Here is a 17,540-nt window from a genome sequence, read left to right as displayed (position 1 = left end):
AACAAAAGCACATTTATTACTTGCAGTAATGTAACAAAATTTTCTCAACCATTATCAATATTTTCACAAAACTATTAAAAACTAGCAATTGACAATATTAAAAAGGGATAATTTCAGAAACCTCCCCTGAGGTTTCTGACAATTTCACTGACCTCCACTGAGGTTTCCACAATTACACTGACCTCCCCTGGCAGAACTTGGGACCCAATTGCTGACATCATATAATGCAAAATTACTATTATACCCAAGACATTTTGTGTTTTGGATAGTATTGGATTGCATTTCTATTTATTTAATGTATGGTTATGAAATTTGTAATGATATTACTCTTGGATTGCAGTTTTGGTTTGCACCTTATTACTGTTAAGGTTTTATAAATGACTGTTTTAGTTCTTGGATTGCACCTTACCTCCAAAATTAATTCCCAAATTTTCCATTTTCTAATATTCCTACAAATATGCAAAATTATGCATATCCCTCAAATCTACCTAATATTAATGTTTTGTTAAACTCTAAATAACAAAAATATGAAATATATTATTTAAATATATTTTAGTTACACACAAGTTGGATGGGTAACTAGTGTGTCAGAGAGTTGCCATAATCTCCTTAAACCCGCATGCGGGTTTAAAGAGTATTCGGATATTCTCATATGCACCTATGCAAATCGAACCAACCGGATATCTTATCCGTATCCCATTTTTTTAAATAAAAATCTTATAAATTTGAAAAATAAAATCAAATTTAGATGTATTAGGGTTTTAAAAATATTATATAAGTGATAAAAATTTTATAAATTGTAAAAATAAAATCAAATTTAAATAATTAAATGTTATATTTACATAAGAAATAATACAATAATCATAATAATCATAATACAATAATATTGATGTAATAAAACTGCCATTAATTTAAATATTTACTTATAATGCCCAAAGAGCCTAATTACCAATTTTTTCTTCTCGCGCTCAAATATAACATTAACCCGCATGCGAGCTCACCTTGAAATAGAAAAAACACAGAATCCCGCTTGCTGCAATAATGTTCTTTAGTGCTGCAATTATAAGAAATTAGTATAAAATATTAGCAAATTATAAAAGTACATTTTCAATTATATGAAATTAACAAATTTTGCCACCTATGTTGATGAAAATTTTTATTTTTTGCTAAAAAATAAAGAATAATACTATAGCATTAAAAGGCAATTCGTCAGGCAAATATCCTTCAAAAGGCAATGCTACTTTAAACATATTTTTCTACTTTTGCCCACGTCAATTCATCAGGAAAAGTTTTCGTTTTCCCACCATTTTTTTACCACCAATTTTTTTCCTTTTCGCCCAAAAAAGAATTTAGACGGACATTAACTTATAGTAGGTTGCAAAATGGCCTTCACAAAAGCCCCAATCTTCATCATCCTCTTCCTCATCACCCTCCTCCCGATCTCCACCAATTCTCAAGACCCCAGTTCGGATTTGCTCTTGCAGCTCGAATCCCTCCAATCCCAGTCCCCCAAAGGCGGCGTTATCCATCTCACTGATTCCCTCAAACGGATTCTATCCATTCCAACTCATCGTCCCTGTGCTTTCCTCGTCTTCTTCGACGCCCAACAACTCCACTCCAAACCCGAACTCTCCCTCCCTTCTCTCAAATCCGAGTTCTCCCTCGTCTCTAAATCCTTTTTAGCCAACAACCCTCCAACTTCTCACTCAAAACTCTTCTTCTTCGACATCGAATTTCAAGAATTCCAGTCCTTTTTCGCCCTTTTCGGAGTAAATTCTCTGCCCCACACCGATGTCAAGAAAGACTCCGTCCAGATAAATGCATCAGATTTCTCGAGGCTCGCCGAATCCATGGCTGAATTTGTCAAGGCCAAAACGAAGCTGAGCATTGGGCCAATTGATCGCCCCTCTTTGATTTCTAAGAAGCAATTGATGTTTCTCATTGCTGTTATTCTGATTTCGGCTCCATTCTTGGTGAAAAAAGTGATTTATGGGAACACCCTTTTGCACAATAAGAGTATTTGGATGACCGGAGAGATTTTTGTCTACTTTTTCAGTGTCTCCGGTTCAATGCATAACATAATTAGGAAAATACCCATGTTTTTGGTTGATAGGAATGACCCTGGGAAGTTGGTTTTCTTTTATCAGGGGGTCCGGGATGCAATTGGGAGCTAAAGGGTTCGCGGTTGGGTTCTTGTACACTGTGGTGGGATTGTTGCTGGCTTTTGTTACTCATGTTATTGTCTATGTGAGGAATAGGAATGCTCAGAGGTTGGTGATGTTTATTTCCTCCTGGGCTGTTCAGATGATTTTTGTTGGCATTCTTGTCGCATTTCTGGTTTCTTGATTTTAGTTTGTTCTACCGTGTTAGTTTTTGTTAGTGTTTCAGATAAGGAAAATTGACGTTTTATTTTTGGTGTAAATTAACAATGTACCTTTCATTTTGCTTTTGTGCTCATATTCTGTATTTGCAACTGTTGCTAAAAAAATTGAATCATGTAATTGGCAGTGATTTATGTATCTTTTTGGTGTTGTCTTGGTGAAATGCTTGTAATAAGCATAGCAATCACTTGTTTTCTCGTTTTCTATGGTATCTGTTCTAGATCTTCTTTCACATGTAGATATGGCGTTGAGATAAGTTTCCGACTAAATGAGGAAAGGTGCAATTTTGAATGGTAAACCTGCGGCCAAATTGCAAATCACATGCCAAATTATGAACTAGAGCTATAAGTTGGCATTTGCAGTTGGTAGTGGGTGTTTCTTCAGGAGTTGGAAGAATTTGATTCACAATTCCATAACATTTTAAAAGGCTATACTACGTACTCAGTAATTAGACTAGAGAGGATGATGCTTGAGTGCTAGAGCTTAGTGCAAGAGGATACTGCTATATTATTTGTGATATAAGTAATTCTCAATCAACTTGCACAACGGTGATCTTTATGGTAGTTTTCTAGTTCGAGTAAGAATAAGTACTTTGTAAAATCTGTTTTGCTTGCTTTCCTGGAATTTAAGTTTCATGTCTTACATGGTAGTTTCATGTCTTACATGGTAGTTTGTTCTCCATATAGCATTATTTTATACTATATAATCACAAACTTTTTGCTGGATGTAGGTTGGATTTTCTGTTAACGGAGTAATAATACTAACTTTTATGTGGGTTTTGAAGGCATTCCTTGAGGTAATACCTTTTCTTTTCACATGAATGGTTCCCATTTTTGGTGCCATTCTTGAAGTAAATTTCATTGTGAATGTTTTGCAATGTCCCGCCACTTGCCTAACTTACTAGTTTGATTGGAATACAATATTAAGGGGTGCTGGTTTTCTATGGAATTAATACACCATGACAAACAGCAAAAGTAATTTCAGAGATCTAGAACAAGAAAGTTGTTTTTTGCTTTTAAATGGCAAAGAAACATTCTAGTTATGTTGGTACACATTGCTCCTACTTGACACCTTATATCATGATCGACATTACTTTGGTTATCATACTTGACACCTTGTATCCTCTGTGGTGCATTAGTTTGGATTGTTTTGGTTTAGTTTAGTTTAGTTTATTTGAATGTTTTAGCTAAGCAAGTGAACTGAAGTTGCTTTTCCTTTAGTGTTGTGCTTATCGTCTTATCAACTGGTTATATTGTTCATAGCAGTACTTATATCAGTACTTGTTATAGTAGTGCTTGTTGCCTTATCAACTTGTTATATTATTCCTTTGAGGCTGAAGTTTAATAGCAGTACTTATTTCTTGAGCTAATTTGGTGCATTAGTTTGGGCCTGATTTTGATTTTCTTTGGGGCTGATTTTGAATGTCCAGCTTTAATTATTGAGGTTCTTATTGGATTGCAAATTTTAGCTAAGCAACCGAACTACAAGAGATATAGTGAAATTGGGAAATGGCAAGGTTTAGTGAAATTTTGTCTGATGTTAAAAATTCCCCCTTGTGTTGAAATTTGGTATTTTTTTTTCACGACAAAACAGCCTAGCAAATTGTCACACTTAAAAGACAGTATCTTTTATCGGAACAAAACAATGACTAAATTCGTTTATATTATTCCAATCTTGTTTGCCACATCCAAAGCATCGTAGTCTGGAGTCAACCGAACATATGCTTTCTTTGTTCCATCAGGCCTGATCATAGTGTTCACTTTCTTGATCTGTATGTCGTACATCTTCTTCACTGCATCTTTGATTTTCTTCTTATCAGCACGGATGTCAACTATGAATACCATGGTATTGTTATCTTCAATCTTTTTCATGGCAGATTCAGTAGTCAAAGGATATTTGAGAATCTGATAATGGTCCAACTTATTCCTAGGAGGAGCACTGATGCGTGGGTACTTCGGGTTCCCGTCCTTTTTCAATGTCTTAGGACGATGGAAGGTAACTTTGGTCCGGATCTTCTTGGCTTTCTTCTTAAAAGTTGTCCCAGATTTGACAAATTTGGCAACCTTGGCTATAGGGTGTTGTTGAACTTCATTATGATATTTGAATGCTTATATGATATTTTGACATTTCGTAATGCAATGGATGCATTCATTTGCTAATTATAAATCATTGTCATTTTTTTCCATTTATAGATATAATTGTTGTAGGAAAATTTTCAATTTTCATGGTGATAAAGAGTTATCATTGAATCAGAATTTTTCATTAATAACAATATATAGTTGCACTTAAATGTTCGCTTTTGTTTATATGCTGATTTTAAGTTTAAGGATGGAGTGTAATTACTTGTAAGATTTTTTTTGTTTATTGTACCAGTTGTCACTAGATTTGGTTCAAGAATGGCTAGCAGAGAATGCCAAGGAATCAATATTGGGACAGGACATGAGTATTAGTGGAATAGCAACTTATCAGCCATTTGATGGATTGATGGAGTTGAAAGTGGTAAGTACTTTGACATTACGTCTCATTTCTATCTGTTGTGCAGTTAATACTTGTTGAGTTGCGTAAAAACCTCTGAAGTTTATTGCATTTCCTGCTTCTACTGTGCAAATTTTTCTGAAGCAATTTCTGTTCTGAAGTGCTATTGACTCTATTAAAATTGAAGGAGAAACTTCCCATGCAGCAAGTAATTTGAATGAATGCCTTCTATCTGTTTTATGGTTAATACTTGCTGGGTTGCATAAGAATCTCTAAAGTTTATTGCATTTTCTGCTTCTACTGTGTTAATTTTTCTGAAGCAATATCCATTCTGAAGTGCTATTGACTCTGCTAAAATTGAAGTAGAAACTTCCCATGCGGCAAGTAATTCGATTGAATGGCTGCTTTGATGATGTATATTTAATTCATATGAAGTATCTTTTGGTAAGTGCTTTAGAATGAGTAGAATCTTGGTGAAGAATCTCCACTTGCGATACAAAATTGAGTGTGAAGCTAGTTGATATCCTGATTCTATCTAAACTAAAGACAGAAAAACAAGGGAAAGACATTCGAAATGAAGCAAATATGTCCTGCATGAGTCTAAATCATTCTGTCAATGCACAAAATCGTGTCATGAAGACAATCTTTGGCAGATGTCACAGCACAAATTAGTCATGTATGTTGTACTACTTCTTTGAACTACTGGAATTTGCAATGCGTTCCATTGGTAGCAGAGTACAGGCAAGAAAATGAAAAACTAGATTAAAAAAATTCCAAACGTATTTAAGACTCAGGGCTTGCTTTTGCCTGCCTAAAGTCTCAAAAATCTTGAAAATGATTACTGTTTCATGTTTTTTGGTAATCAATTTGTGGTTTTCAAACAATGAATTACAAGTTTGGTCACTACAATTTGTTGTATGTGATTTGTCACTTGTAAATAATGGCTTTGACATTCCTGTGTATCCTAACCAAAGTATTGTGTCTGCATAATTATGATATTGACAAATGTGCTTAATGAACACTAGTTGCTAACTCACTTTAGTTAAAAGATGATAGTTTTGAATATGTTTCTGCTTCTTGTAGTAGCACTTTCTCTCCCCCTGCCACTGTTGGAGTCTTAAAAGTAATTATTCTGGCAATAAGTCCACAGGTTACTATTAACATGGACTCGGATAAAGTTTGACTTTTTGGCTCTAGGTGTAGCTCTTATAGCTTCCAGCTATTAGGATATCCAATTTGTCTCTTCAATTAGCCAACTTGCAATCATGTGTACGGTGCTTGGACTTGCTTTTTATCTTGTTGCTGTATATGCTGATTCACTATTCTTGTAGGCAGTAGTTGGATTCATGTCTCAAGTAATGGACAAATTAGTATCCTTCAAAAGTGCTTGGTAGGTGACAATATTAACTTGTAGTATCAAGCCTCAAAAGTGCTTGGTAGGTGATAAGGCTGCTTTTTCTTGTTTATTAGACCTTATGTATAGTTACATATTTTTAGATATATGAAATCCTATGACATTCAAAGCTTCAAAGACTACTTTTGGTCTAAAACACAGTGAAGTTTGCAAAGTTGTTTCTCATAAATGTGGAATCGTTTGTTGCTGTCCTTTGACATCTTAATATTAAAATAAAGAAGTGGAACAATTCTGCCCATATAATCCTTGGCTCTTAATGAATGTTATTAAACTTCCATCCTCTAGTAGACTCTGTTTCCGAACTACCCATATAATGTCTCTTTTTCTACTCTTTGTATAGCCACTATCTAGATGAGACTTAAAACAAATGATTCACTTTATTTTTTGGTGACTCCTTAACTAATTTTCCTTGTTTTAATTTTTCTATCATCTACTAATAACTTTACTATTTTATTGCAGATATATTGCTCATTTTAGAGGTTTGGAAGATTAGCAGTACGGCTTACGTGTCGACTCAAAAACTATGGTTATAGTGCTATCTTAAGTTTAGAAAATGTTTCGGTAGCACGGAAAATGTTTTAGGACTTGGAATTGTTTTTTAGTGTAGCCTTGACTTATATGGCAAAATTTGCTCTATTGAAACTTATCAAACTATTTGTAGTGTGATGTTGCACTTATTTATGACATTTGAATATTTAATATGTTATTATGGCATTTCCTATTGTAACGGGTGTCTACGTTTGTTATTTATTAAACATTGCTGATGTTTTCATTTTTTAGATATTATTGTAGTAGGAAAATCATCAAACTACACATTGCAAGGTGTTGTAAATGAGTAGCATTTCTCAAGCAGGCTGTTTTTATTGACAATTGTTGTTGTCACTGAATCAAAACTATTCATTGATAAGAAGTTGTTGTCACAGTTGATAAGGGGTTTATTGACAACAAAGTTGTCACTAATTAATATATACACTGACTATGTTGCTTCATGCATCATTGACAAGAAAGCATGTCGTCACTAAATTTGTAGCTTTTATTGACAACATATCTTGTCATAAAAAAGTTTTTATCCACTGACGACTTTAAAGTCGTCACTGTATACTTTTACCGACGGAGATTCAGTGACGACTCTGTGACAACCGAAATGTTGTCAATAAAAGTCATCAGTGACGACTTTTTGCTTTTTTGTGACGAAAAGTAGTTGTCATTGAAGACCAAAATTCTTGTAGTGGTTACAGACTGTATGATCTAGTTGCGAAGAAACTTGTGAGAAGCCGTGATGTTGTGTTTCTTGAAAACCAAACCCTCGATGATATTGGGAAGACAGACTCTCATATCCATGATGACCTCACAGATTTTGAGTTAGTTTCTATATCACAGTTACCTACAAGAGCTAATGGAAGAGTTGATATGCAGCATGATGATGTTGCTGATGACCAGTATGATGGTGATACACATGATTCTACAAATGATGATGATCAACTCAGTCATTCTATGGTAGATCCACAAGAAACTCCACTCAGAAGGTCTATAAGAGTTAGACAACAATCTACTAGATATTCTTCAAATGAGTCTGTGCTCTTAACTGATGGGCGAGAGCCTGAATACTTTGAAGAAGTTATGGAGAATGCAAATAAGCAGCAGTGGTTCCATGCTATGGAGGATGAGAAGAAATCCTTGTATGATAATCAAACATTTGAGTTGGTAATATTACCAAAGAGTAAAAGGGTTTTGAAGAATAGGTAGATTTACAGACTGAAGCAGGAAGATGGTTCTTCAACACCAAGATATAAAACAAGATTTATTGTTAAAGGTTTCAGTCAAAAGAAGGAAGTTGATTTTGAAGAAATTTTTTCTCCCGTAGTTAAAATGTCTTCAATTCAAACTGTGTTAGGTTAGAAGCAAACCTTGACTTAGAAATTGAGCAAATGGATGTGAAGATGGCTTTTTTTCTCTCTCTTGGCTTCCCCCCTCCACTCCTACTCTCCCAAACCAAACAGAAAAAAAAATAAAACAAGAAAAGGGAAAAGACAAAGTCGGAGGAGGAAGAGAAGGAAATCGCTGGTGGCTTAGGCCAACACCATTGCTATCTCCGGAAATCACCATTAGTCACCATAATTGATTAATCTCACCACCATAAAGCCTCGGTGAAGTTCTTTATCCTATTTACAACTTTGACTAAGAGTTTATGCTAGAACTTCCATTGGCCTATGTTTTCATTTCCTTTGTTTGCTCGTTTCAATCGGAGAGTTTTCACATCAACATTGATTTCACATCAAGTTGTATGTTGGCCGAAAATTTCTGGTTGTTCCTCTCTTGTTAATTTCAAAATTTTGATGTTATTTTGGTGCAATAATGCTTGATACATGTTGGTGGTTATGTGTATAATTACCTTTCAAAAAGCTTTCCATTTAATTGTGTTTAAGTAGGGTTAAAGTGAGGTTGAATTTTGGAAATTTTCTGATCAGAAAACCCCAACCAGTGTTCATATTTTAGGTCATAACTTTCTGTCTGGGAGTTGAAATTGAGTGCTGTTTGTGTTATCCGACTAGACTCCGAGAGCTCAACCGGGAAATAACAGTTACTTGCCAAGTTACTTACAAACTATTATTCTTTCTTTGAGAGAAGTTGTTGTGCTTTAGCAAAGACAGCTTAGAAGTTGAGACATTATTTGCTCGGTTATACCACGTACCTGATTTCTCGTTCTGATCCTCTAAAATACCTGTTGGAAAAGTCAATGCCCACGGGACGTATGGCTAAGTGGCAAATAATCCTTTTTCAATTTGACATTGTCTTCACAACACAAAAGGCAGTCAATGACCAAACCATAGCAAATCATTTGGCAGAAAATTTAAGAGAAGATGATTACCAGCCATTGCATACCTACTTTCCTGATGAAGAAATTCTGTTCATTGGAGTAGTTGAGGACATGAGTGAGCAGTATCTTGGATAGAGATTATTTTTCAACGGTGCGTCAAATTCTTTTGGAGCTGGAATTGGAGCAGTTTTAGTGTCGCCGGGGAAACACTATCCTGCTACTGCCAAATTACGGTTTCCTTGTACCAACAACATGGCCGAGTATAAAGCTTGTATTTTTGGATTGAAAATGGCATTGGCATGGAGATCAAGAACCTGATAGCATTTAGTGATTCCGATTTACTAGTGCACCAGACGCTTAAGCAGTGGGTAACTCGGGATTCAAAAATTATACTGTATCATTGTAGTTTGCTTAGTTTGGCCAGTAAATTCAGGAATTTGGAACTCAGACATATTCTTCGCACTTGTAATGCCTTTGCTGATGCTTTAGCTACTTTATTTTCAATGATCCAACATCCAGATGAGCTAGTGATTGAACCTGTACAAATTCAACTTCAGGATAGGCCAACGCACTGTCTGGTTATGGAAAGGGTCTCTGATGTTCGTCCCTGGTACAATGATATTAAGAAATTCATGAAAATGGGATCCTACCCTTCTGATGCTGATTCTGTCGTAAAAAGTTTTTTACGCAGAATGCCATCAAGATTCTTTTTGAATGAAGAAGTGTTATACAATAAAACATCTGATTTGGGCCTTCTGAGATGCATCAATGAAGAGGAAGCCAATTATTTGATGAAGAAAGTGCACAGTGGAGTTTGTGAGCCACACATGAATGGGCATCTACTGGCTAAGAAGATCATGAGATCAGGGTATTTTTGCCTTACTATGAGGCATGACTGTGCAAATTTTGTCAAAAAGTGTATCAAATGACAAATGCATGGTGATGGTACACGTGCTCTTCCTACAGAGTTGCATAGTATGACTGTTCCGTGGCCATGTTCGATATGGGGAATGGATGTGATTGGAACTATTGATCCTTCTGCTTCAAATAGACATCAATTCATTCTAGTGGTGATTGAATATTTCACTAAATGAGTTGAGACCGCGTCCTATAAGCATGTGACTATGAAAATAGTGTCAGATTTTCTGAGAAATAACATCATCTATCGCTTTGGCATACCGGAGACATTGATCATCGATAATGCCAAGAACCTAAATAATGATATGGAGGATGGGTTATGTGAACAATTTAAGATCAGGCATTGAAATTCTGCCAATTACAAGTTTCAGATGAATGAGCCATCGAAACTGAAAATAAGAATTTGAAAAAGATCATTTGTAAGATGACTTAAGCACACCGGGATTGGCATGAGAAACTGCCTTATGCATTGATTGCGTATAGAACTACGATCAGGATTTCTACCAGTGCAACTCCTTAGTCTCTTATGTATGGAATGGAAGCAGTGAATATCCTAGATGTATGGAGCTAACTTCTCATAGTATGTAGAGGAAATCGTGACCAGACATTCAAAAGCAGCCTGTCGGATTTTGACATCAGGAGACAAAGTAGCTTCACACACAACTCTCATGATGTAATCACGCTCCATATCATTGGAAAATTTTGCTTGAGCAAATCCAAGAGCATTATACAATGCTCTGGTAGTTGCAAGCTTGACATCATTAGTCCCCTCATTTGCACTCATACCTTGGACAACTGCTGTCAGTATTTTATTCACTTGATCTTGGTCTACCTCATTTGGAGAAACTTCTTCACATAAATATCCTAGAGTTTCCAAAGTGGCTTGCTTCACATGAGCGGGGACCTGGTGAATATTTGATAGAAGTGAACCTATCAGTTCAGGCCACTGCTTCTGCAGCAACTCAATGGCTGCAATTTTTGCAATGACTTGTGAAGCAGTAGAGCGAGCATCAGGCACAGGTGAAGAAAGTATATGTAATAAGCATGTTTTTTATCTAGTTTTTCACACCCACATCTAATGCTAACCATCTTTGGACAAGCTCATATTTTCTATGTTGTTCCGTAGCATCCAAAGCATTTTTAAGGATCGAACCAGCTAGTTTACGGCTATCAATTGGTTTGTCCTCACCAGTAAGTTCCCCAGAAAGAGATAATAAGAATATAGAAACGTTTTGCTCCTGAAACTGCCTCAATGACTCTTCTGCATGCTTTCGTACAGTTGAATCCGCTGATTGTGCATTTAGGAGGACCTAGGTAACTTCCATTGCCATACTATCTCTGAAAACATTATAAGGGTTAGCTGTTAGACAACAAAGCATACTCCAAGAAATTACAGGGATCAAAAAAGCAATGAATAAACATTGGAGAGAAACAAATTGAAATGCAACCCTCTACAGAAAGGTTAAATTCAACACTAACAGCAAGAGTTTAATAGGAGAAAGAGGTCATACAATATTAATGTTAACTGATACATAATTGTGTACATACACATCATATTCCTTGGCTATCAGCACCAGTTTAACAAGTGCAAGCAATTATAAAATTAAACTTCTCTTCCACACAACCATGCGGTAAAAATCATGCAGCTTGTTTAATGATATTTCCTACATCAAGCTGATCAGCTGTGTCTTAAGGATGTAAAATCCAGGCTTGGACGCATAGGACAAAGGACTAATGTAACCAAAGAGGTTAGTGACAATAACAGCTCTAACATGCAACCTAGATCTTGAATTCCCCGCAAAAACAGAAGCATAATAAAAGAAGCTACCGGCACATTCATCTTCCAAAGCATTAGATACGTAAAGACATCAAATTTATCATTCAACTCAAGCTTAAGTGATAGAAACAGTCAAACTAATTATAATTGATCCAGAGACCGAGTCAAAATTAAGCCACGTGAAATTATAATATGCAACAGGAAAATCCCATGAATTGCAAAGCTGAAGCCCATAAACTAAATACCCGGATCCCACCTAAGTGCACAAACATCCAACCAACACATCCGAGCTCTAAAAACTTAACTCGTGATTTAAACAAACATAAAAGCTAACTGATCTAAAGAAAACTCGTCTGATTTAAGGAAAATGAATTAACTGAACGCAAAACGGAAGCTACTTGAGGCGCAAAGATATGACAATTAAAAAAAAGGAAAAAAAGAACTACGTAGATTAGGATTTCAAGTATTGTACAATAAGCAAGCATACAAAGTTAAACTTACAAAGCACTTTTAAAAGAGAAAAAAAAAAAGGCAAGAAAACATAGAGGATAGATCGAGCATTGAGTTGGCTCAAGAAACGCTAGTTTAAATTTGAGAAGAGAAAAACATAAATCCATGACGAAATCAGTAAGAACGAGGAGAATATTACCTAAAGGCGTGAGTTGACGAGATGGGAAAGATAGAGTACGAGTAAGAGAATCAAACTCTCAGATCGATATGAAACCCTAAGAGCGAGACAATGGAGAAGAAGAGAGAGAGAGACGCGGAGGTAAAGCTGAAGTTGAATTATGCAAATGTTTTTAATTTAATATCTGGCGGCGTAATTATTTCCTTAAAATGTCCGCGAATTTGAAACGTGGGATCGTTGGCTTGTTGGTGTCCTGTGTCCGTCCTCCACTCCGCGGTGCGCTTTGTTTTAAAAATCACGCACTCCTACTATCACCTCCCGGCCGCAACGGATCCTCTGTACCACAATCCTGTCTCACACCCTATCCCACCCCTCATAAACTTGCCAAGTGTCCTTTTATTAACCCAATCCTGAAACAACCCAACTCGAACCATGTTTAATTATTTAACCGATTAATCGGGGTGAGAAACTTAATCACACAAAACCAAAATCCATTAAACTAAAAACCCAAAAAACAAAATTAAAGATTAAACAAGGCACAAAAAAAAACCCCACAAGGCCACGATTCTGGTTTCCCATCAGATTTCACTCCTCCTCAAAAGCTTCATCACAAAATTCGGGCAGGACAACAAAGTGCAATTCAACGCAGCAGGCCACGATTCTGGTTTCCCATCAGATTGGTATCCTTCTCAAAACCTTCATCGCAACGCAGCAGGGCTGTCCGAGTTCATCATCTTCACCATTCAGCTTTGACGAAATATTCACGGAGCAAGGGACGTAGGTGAATTTTCCTAAACTGAAGCCTTTTCTCCTAAACTAAAGCTAGTCTTCAACGGAGCAAGGTACGTAGGTGAATTTTCCTTCAAATAAGTACTCTTCATATGCAACGAATTGCGTTATTTATGTGCCGCTTCTATCCAGGCTTTTAACTATTACAAAAACAATTAAGAGTTTGGTTAATAAGAAGAATAGTAAATTTAGAATCACCAAAGTGGTATGAAAAGCAACATGGTATTGATTCGGCAAAAGTTATATTCGGCGATTAATCCACAAGAAACGCCAGCGTCTGGCCTAGTATTGATTAAGTATGACTTTTTCTTTTTCTTTTTTGTTAAATCTTTTTGGTGGTCAGGATTCGACAGGGATCCTAATTTAGTATGACTTGACAATGTCAAAGGTTTCCTAAGGGCAATGTGCCGTAATAATATTTAAGAATTTCTAGTGCTAGCGATTTGCTTCCCTAAGAATTTCTACTCCAGCTTATAAACCTATAATTTTTCATTGACGAAGACATAATATTAAACAAAGTCTTCACATACTAATTACATGGCCATAGTAGTCTTTCCTGTTGAGAGGGAAAATGAGAACTTAATAACGAATTTCATTTTTTCTGTTTATTATTTATTTTTTAATATTCTAGTTTGGGTGTTTATACAGTAAGTTATCTGCTCTTTGTTTGATCATTCCCTATGAGGATATCTACTTTTCATTCATGGGTCGAGTACTTTTGCATGGGTTATTTTATTCTAGTGAAATTCTGTTGTGTGTGTGATATTTCTCCTGGTGACTTTGCAAATTGTGCCATTTCTTTGTGAATACTTTGATGCATTAGTTTTGGGCCTCTTCTCTTGTGTATGAATAGCTTGAATGCATACTCATTTTTCACATATTTTCCTCTGTGCTATTTGCTGAGTCATTCTTTTCTGTGGTTTAATAGGTGCATGATTTTCCCTACCATGTTGCTTTTCACCAAAAAGGGTAATAAATTATGTATTTGTATTCGGTAATTTGATACAGGTCATTTGTTGGGTTTTGGGGGAATATGGAGAATGATTTGCCAACTCATGAAGTCCAATCATGTCGTAAATTGGACTTTGAAGATGTTGACTTGCAGGAGATAAATGATAATGCCTTACCTCTTTGTATTACTGATGGCAATCAAGGAAATCAAATTTTTCTTCCTTTGGCTATACCTGATGACTTGGTCCCGAAACTTGACATGGAATTCGATACTGAAGTAGCTTCTGAATGTGATGAAGCTTATCAAATTGCTAAAGATGGATTTTGGAAAATGTCAGAACAAATGGATGCATGTTGTCAAGGGAAAAAGAAAATGAAAGAAGTGCGTATTGAAGAAAATTGTAGTGCGTATCAAGATGTTGACACTAATCCATCTGAAGTTGCCTATAATAAAATAAAAGGCATCAAAGTGAAAGAAAAAGTCACCTACAAGTCGAGCAAGAGGCCAAGAAGTGCACTGGAAATGGCTACTAAGAAACGCAAGTACAAGGTGAAAGAGAAGTCTTCATCGAAAAAATTACAGGTTAGACAATTTATTTAGTTTATGTGAACAATGGTTTTTGATTGTTTGACTATTACTTTTTTTTTTGGGTTCCTTAGTTGTCTGATGAATGATGAGTATAGAAATAGTATTAGGATCTTTATTTATAATTTGGATAAAAATGATTGTAGGAATTTGGAAATAATGTTGTTCATTCAAGTATGGATTCTGCTACAATTCAAGGTTTTGTTCGAGAATTACCACCCCAGCAGGTATCGTTATTCGTCATTTTTGTCTTGTATAGCATAGTAGATATGTAATTTATTTTAAATTTTTATTTGAATAATTTATTCTTTAGATGACTAAACTACATTAACGATATATTTTTTCAATGAAATTTTTAATTTGTGGTCGTCTCTCTTTAATTATATCAGGAATTTGGAATTCCAATAGAAGACATTTACAATAGGCGAAATCCTAAAAACATGACACAATTATTGCAAGTAAGCAAATATTATGCTTTTAATTTGTGTTGTTTCTTATTTATATTAATTTTTTATAGTATTATACTTTTACAAGTATATAGCTATTTTTATAATGAAGGGTGGTCTTCTATTTCTTATTTTTGGGCAGACGTTGGACCCTAACTTCTACCAAGGCTGTGACTTGCTGTCTTCAAGTTCAATAGCACACCAGCAGCGTCAATGAGTTTTGTCCAAGAAAGAAAAAATCTTGATTAATTACTTAATCTTATATTCATCATTCATAATCAGGAGTTATTATTCTGGATATGAAATTAGGAGTTATTATTGGCACTTCCGTTGACATTTTTAATTATTTGAGCTAGACAAAAAAACTGTTGACAATAACCTTTTTCTGTGCATACGGTATATCTATATAGGATCAGGAATAATGCACTTTTTGCACGTTGAAGCTCAATGAAGGATGAATTTTTTTGTGATAGTGAACTCAATGATAGTGATATTTTAATCACAGCTGACAATAACCTTTTCCTGCTTTTCATAATCAGATCATCCAAATTTGATGTATTTAGGGTTGGTATATGTATATGGGATCAGGAATAATGCACTGTATGCACTGTGAAGAGTTTTCTGCATATATTAGTTTGATAAGTTACACTTATAATTCAATACATTTGCTAACTTAGCATTTGTTTTTTGTAGGCACAAGAACTGGGAAATAATGATGATAGTGATCAACAAGTTGCTAAACATGAATGATCAGGGCAAAAATCTTGGATGGTGTGAAGTTATACATTTATACACCTCGGAATCTATCCACTCTTTTCTTTCTGTTCCCTTGTAGAAGAGGGATCATAGATTTTTATACACATTCCATTTTTTGTTTTCCTCTTTCTGAGGTTTGAGCACAATGAAATTGATGATTATGCTGCCAAAATTCAAATAATGCTAAAAGTCGTAGAGAAAATGAACTAGAATGAAAAAATTGCTATACAAAATTTATATTGACGTGCAGGACATAATGAACTAGAATTGCGGAATCAAACCACAACGTTATGTTTTAAAGCCACAAAAGCAATCCATGGAGACCAAAGCCAATAATTTTCAACTTTGACATGAAATAACATCTTAGCTGCACTTAATCAGACAAGGGGAATATCCACAACACCTTCCCAGATATTTGGGATTTCACTTATCATCTTACAATCAAAGCAAAAGGCTAACGATCTCACACACAATTAACTTGAGTCTGCATAGCTCTAGTCTCTCTCAAAGATACTGCAACAATATATGCTTAAAACACGCGAACATTGAAGGGAAGCATGCCAACCCCTTATTCAGTAATAGTAGTGGATCGAAATAACATGAACCCCTAGAATGCAATCTCTGAAGCAGAATTTACTTCGGAAGTCTCTAGAATGCAAAAGCAAGACATTGTAAATCAAACCAATCGTAACAAGCTCTAGAATGCAATCTCTGAAGCAGAAACAGAAGGAGAGGCTTTGTGGTCAGACACTGCAATACAGCATTGGCATAACAACTGCACAGTAAAATGAAAGAAATCTTGAATATACTTGACAAATAATAAAAAATCCTATGAAATTTGTTTCAGTACATTATTGCATTAAGAGTCTGTACATTTCCTATATCTATAAAATTTTTCTAGAGCTATTGATATGTAAAAGCACAAGAAAAGCAGGAAAAATTTTGAAGAAATACCTGTTTCCACAATTTATAAGACCTCTTGGAGACATGTTGAAAACTTCATAGTGAAAGGACTTCACAAAATCTTCATACCAAAATAGCATCTGTAAAATAAAAGAAAAAAATTTATCCATAAACTTTCATGAATGACTAGGCCCAGAATACACCATTTAGATTCATCAATCAAGCAGCTTAAGAACTGGCAAACAAAATCTTTGCTGAAATGTTTCAAACACATGCATTACTCCTATTTAATATTTTTGCTCTATCTGTTTAAATGATAATAGAATTGCTCCTATAATTCAGACCTTAACTTTCTTCAGCTGCCTGTTGACCTTAACTTTTTTTCGTTGACTCGCTCCATTTTCCTAGCAAGATATATGTAACCAGGGGAAGCACAACAAAGACCAGAAACAAAGCTGGTATATCAGTTTCCCTTGGCTAAAGCATGTCCTCACCAAAACAATCATGTCCCGTTTTCCTCTAAAACCTCTTTGGCATAGCAGATCGCACTTAACTACATGTAAGAATTATAGAAACAACACAGAGATCAGCTAAGTAGACCACATCATCAACTTCATCATTCAACTCAATTCACTAATCTGCTGCACATCATTATATAAGTGAATATCAACCAACCATCAGAGTTAAAGGCTATGACA

The 17,540-nt window shown here is 35.3% G+C and overlaps 1 protein-coding gene, 2 long non-coding RNA genes and 1 pseudogene across 3 annotated transcripts; 2 read left to right on the top strand and 2 right to left on the bottom strand.

Annotated features, from left to right (window-relative positions):
* The first annotated feature begins 1,350 nt into the window (after window positions 1-1,350).
* LOC113723675 (probable dolichyl-diphosphooligosaccharide--protein glycosyltransferase subunit 3B) lies at window positions 1,351-4,593 on the top strand (annotated as a pseudogene).
* Window positions 4,594-9,387: 4,794 nt separating this feature from the next.
* LOC140035754 (uncharacterized) lies at window positions 9,388-10,017 on the top strand. Its single transcript, XM_072077116.1, has one exon. The coding sequence runs from the start codon at window positions 9,388-9,390 to the stop codon at window positions 10,015-10,017; it is 630 nt and encodes a 209-aa protein (XP_071933217.1).
* A 762-nt stretch (window positions 10,018-10,779) lies between these two features.
* LOC140035394 (uncharacterized) lies at window positions 10,780-12,528 on the bottom strand. The gene is made up of 2 exons (XR_011839563.1): window positions 12,433-12,528; window positions 10,780-11,344 (listed from the first exon to the last, which is right to left on the bottom strand). It is a non-coding gene; the product is annotated as an uncharacterized lncRNA (long non-coding RNA).
* A 3,728-nt stretch (window positions 12,529-16,256) lies between these two features.
* LOC140035395 (uncharacterized) lies at window positions 16,257-16,991 on the bottom strand. Its single transcript, XR_011839564.1, has 2 exons — window positions 16,894-16,991; window positions 16,257-16,714 (listed from the first exon to the last, which is right to left on the bottom strand). It is a non-coding gene; the product is annotated as an uncharacterized lncRNA (long non-coding RNA).
* Window positions 16,992-17,540: the final 549 nt, after the last annotated feature.

The sequence above is a fragment of the Coffea arabica genome, chromosome 2c, assembly GCF_036785885.1.
Source record: "Coffea arabica cultivar ET-39 chromosome 2c, Coffea Arabica ET-39 HiFi, whole genome shotgun sequence".
Classification (NCBI taxonomy): Eukaryota; Viridiplantae; Streptophyta; class Magnoliopsida; order Gentianales; family Rubiaceae; genus Coffea; species Coffea arabica.
The sequence above is the reverse complement of the archived record's forward strand: the minus strand, read 5'-3'. Positions and strand labels throughout refer to the sequence as shown.

Bases quoted from the DNA above. Each gene is read 5' to 3' on its own strand.
- LOC140035754 (XM_072077116.1), top strand. From the start codon at position 9,388: ATGGAGATCAAGAACCTGATAGCATTTAGTGATTCCGATTTACTAGTG.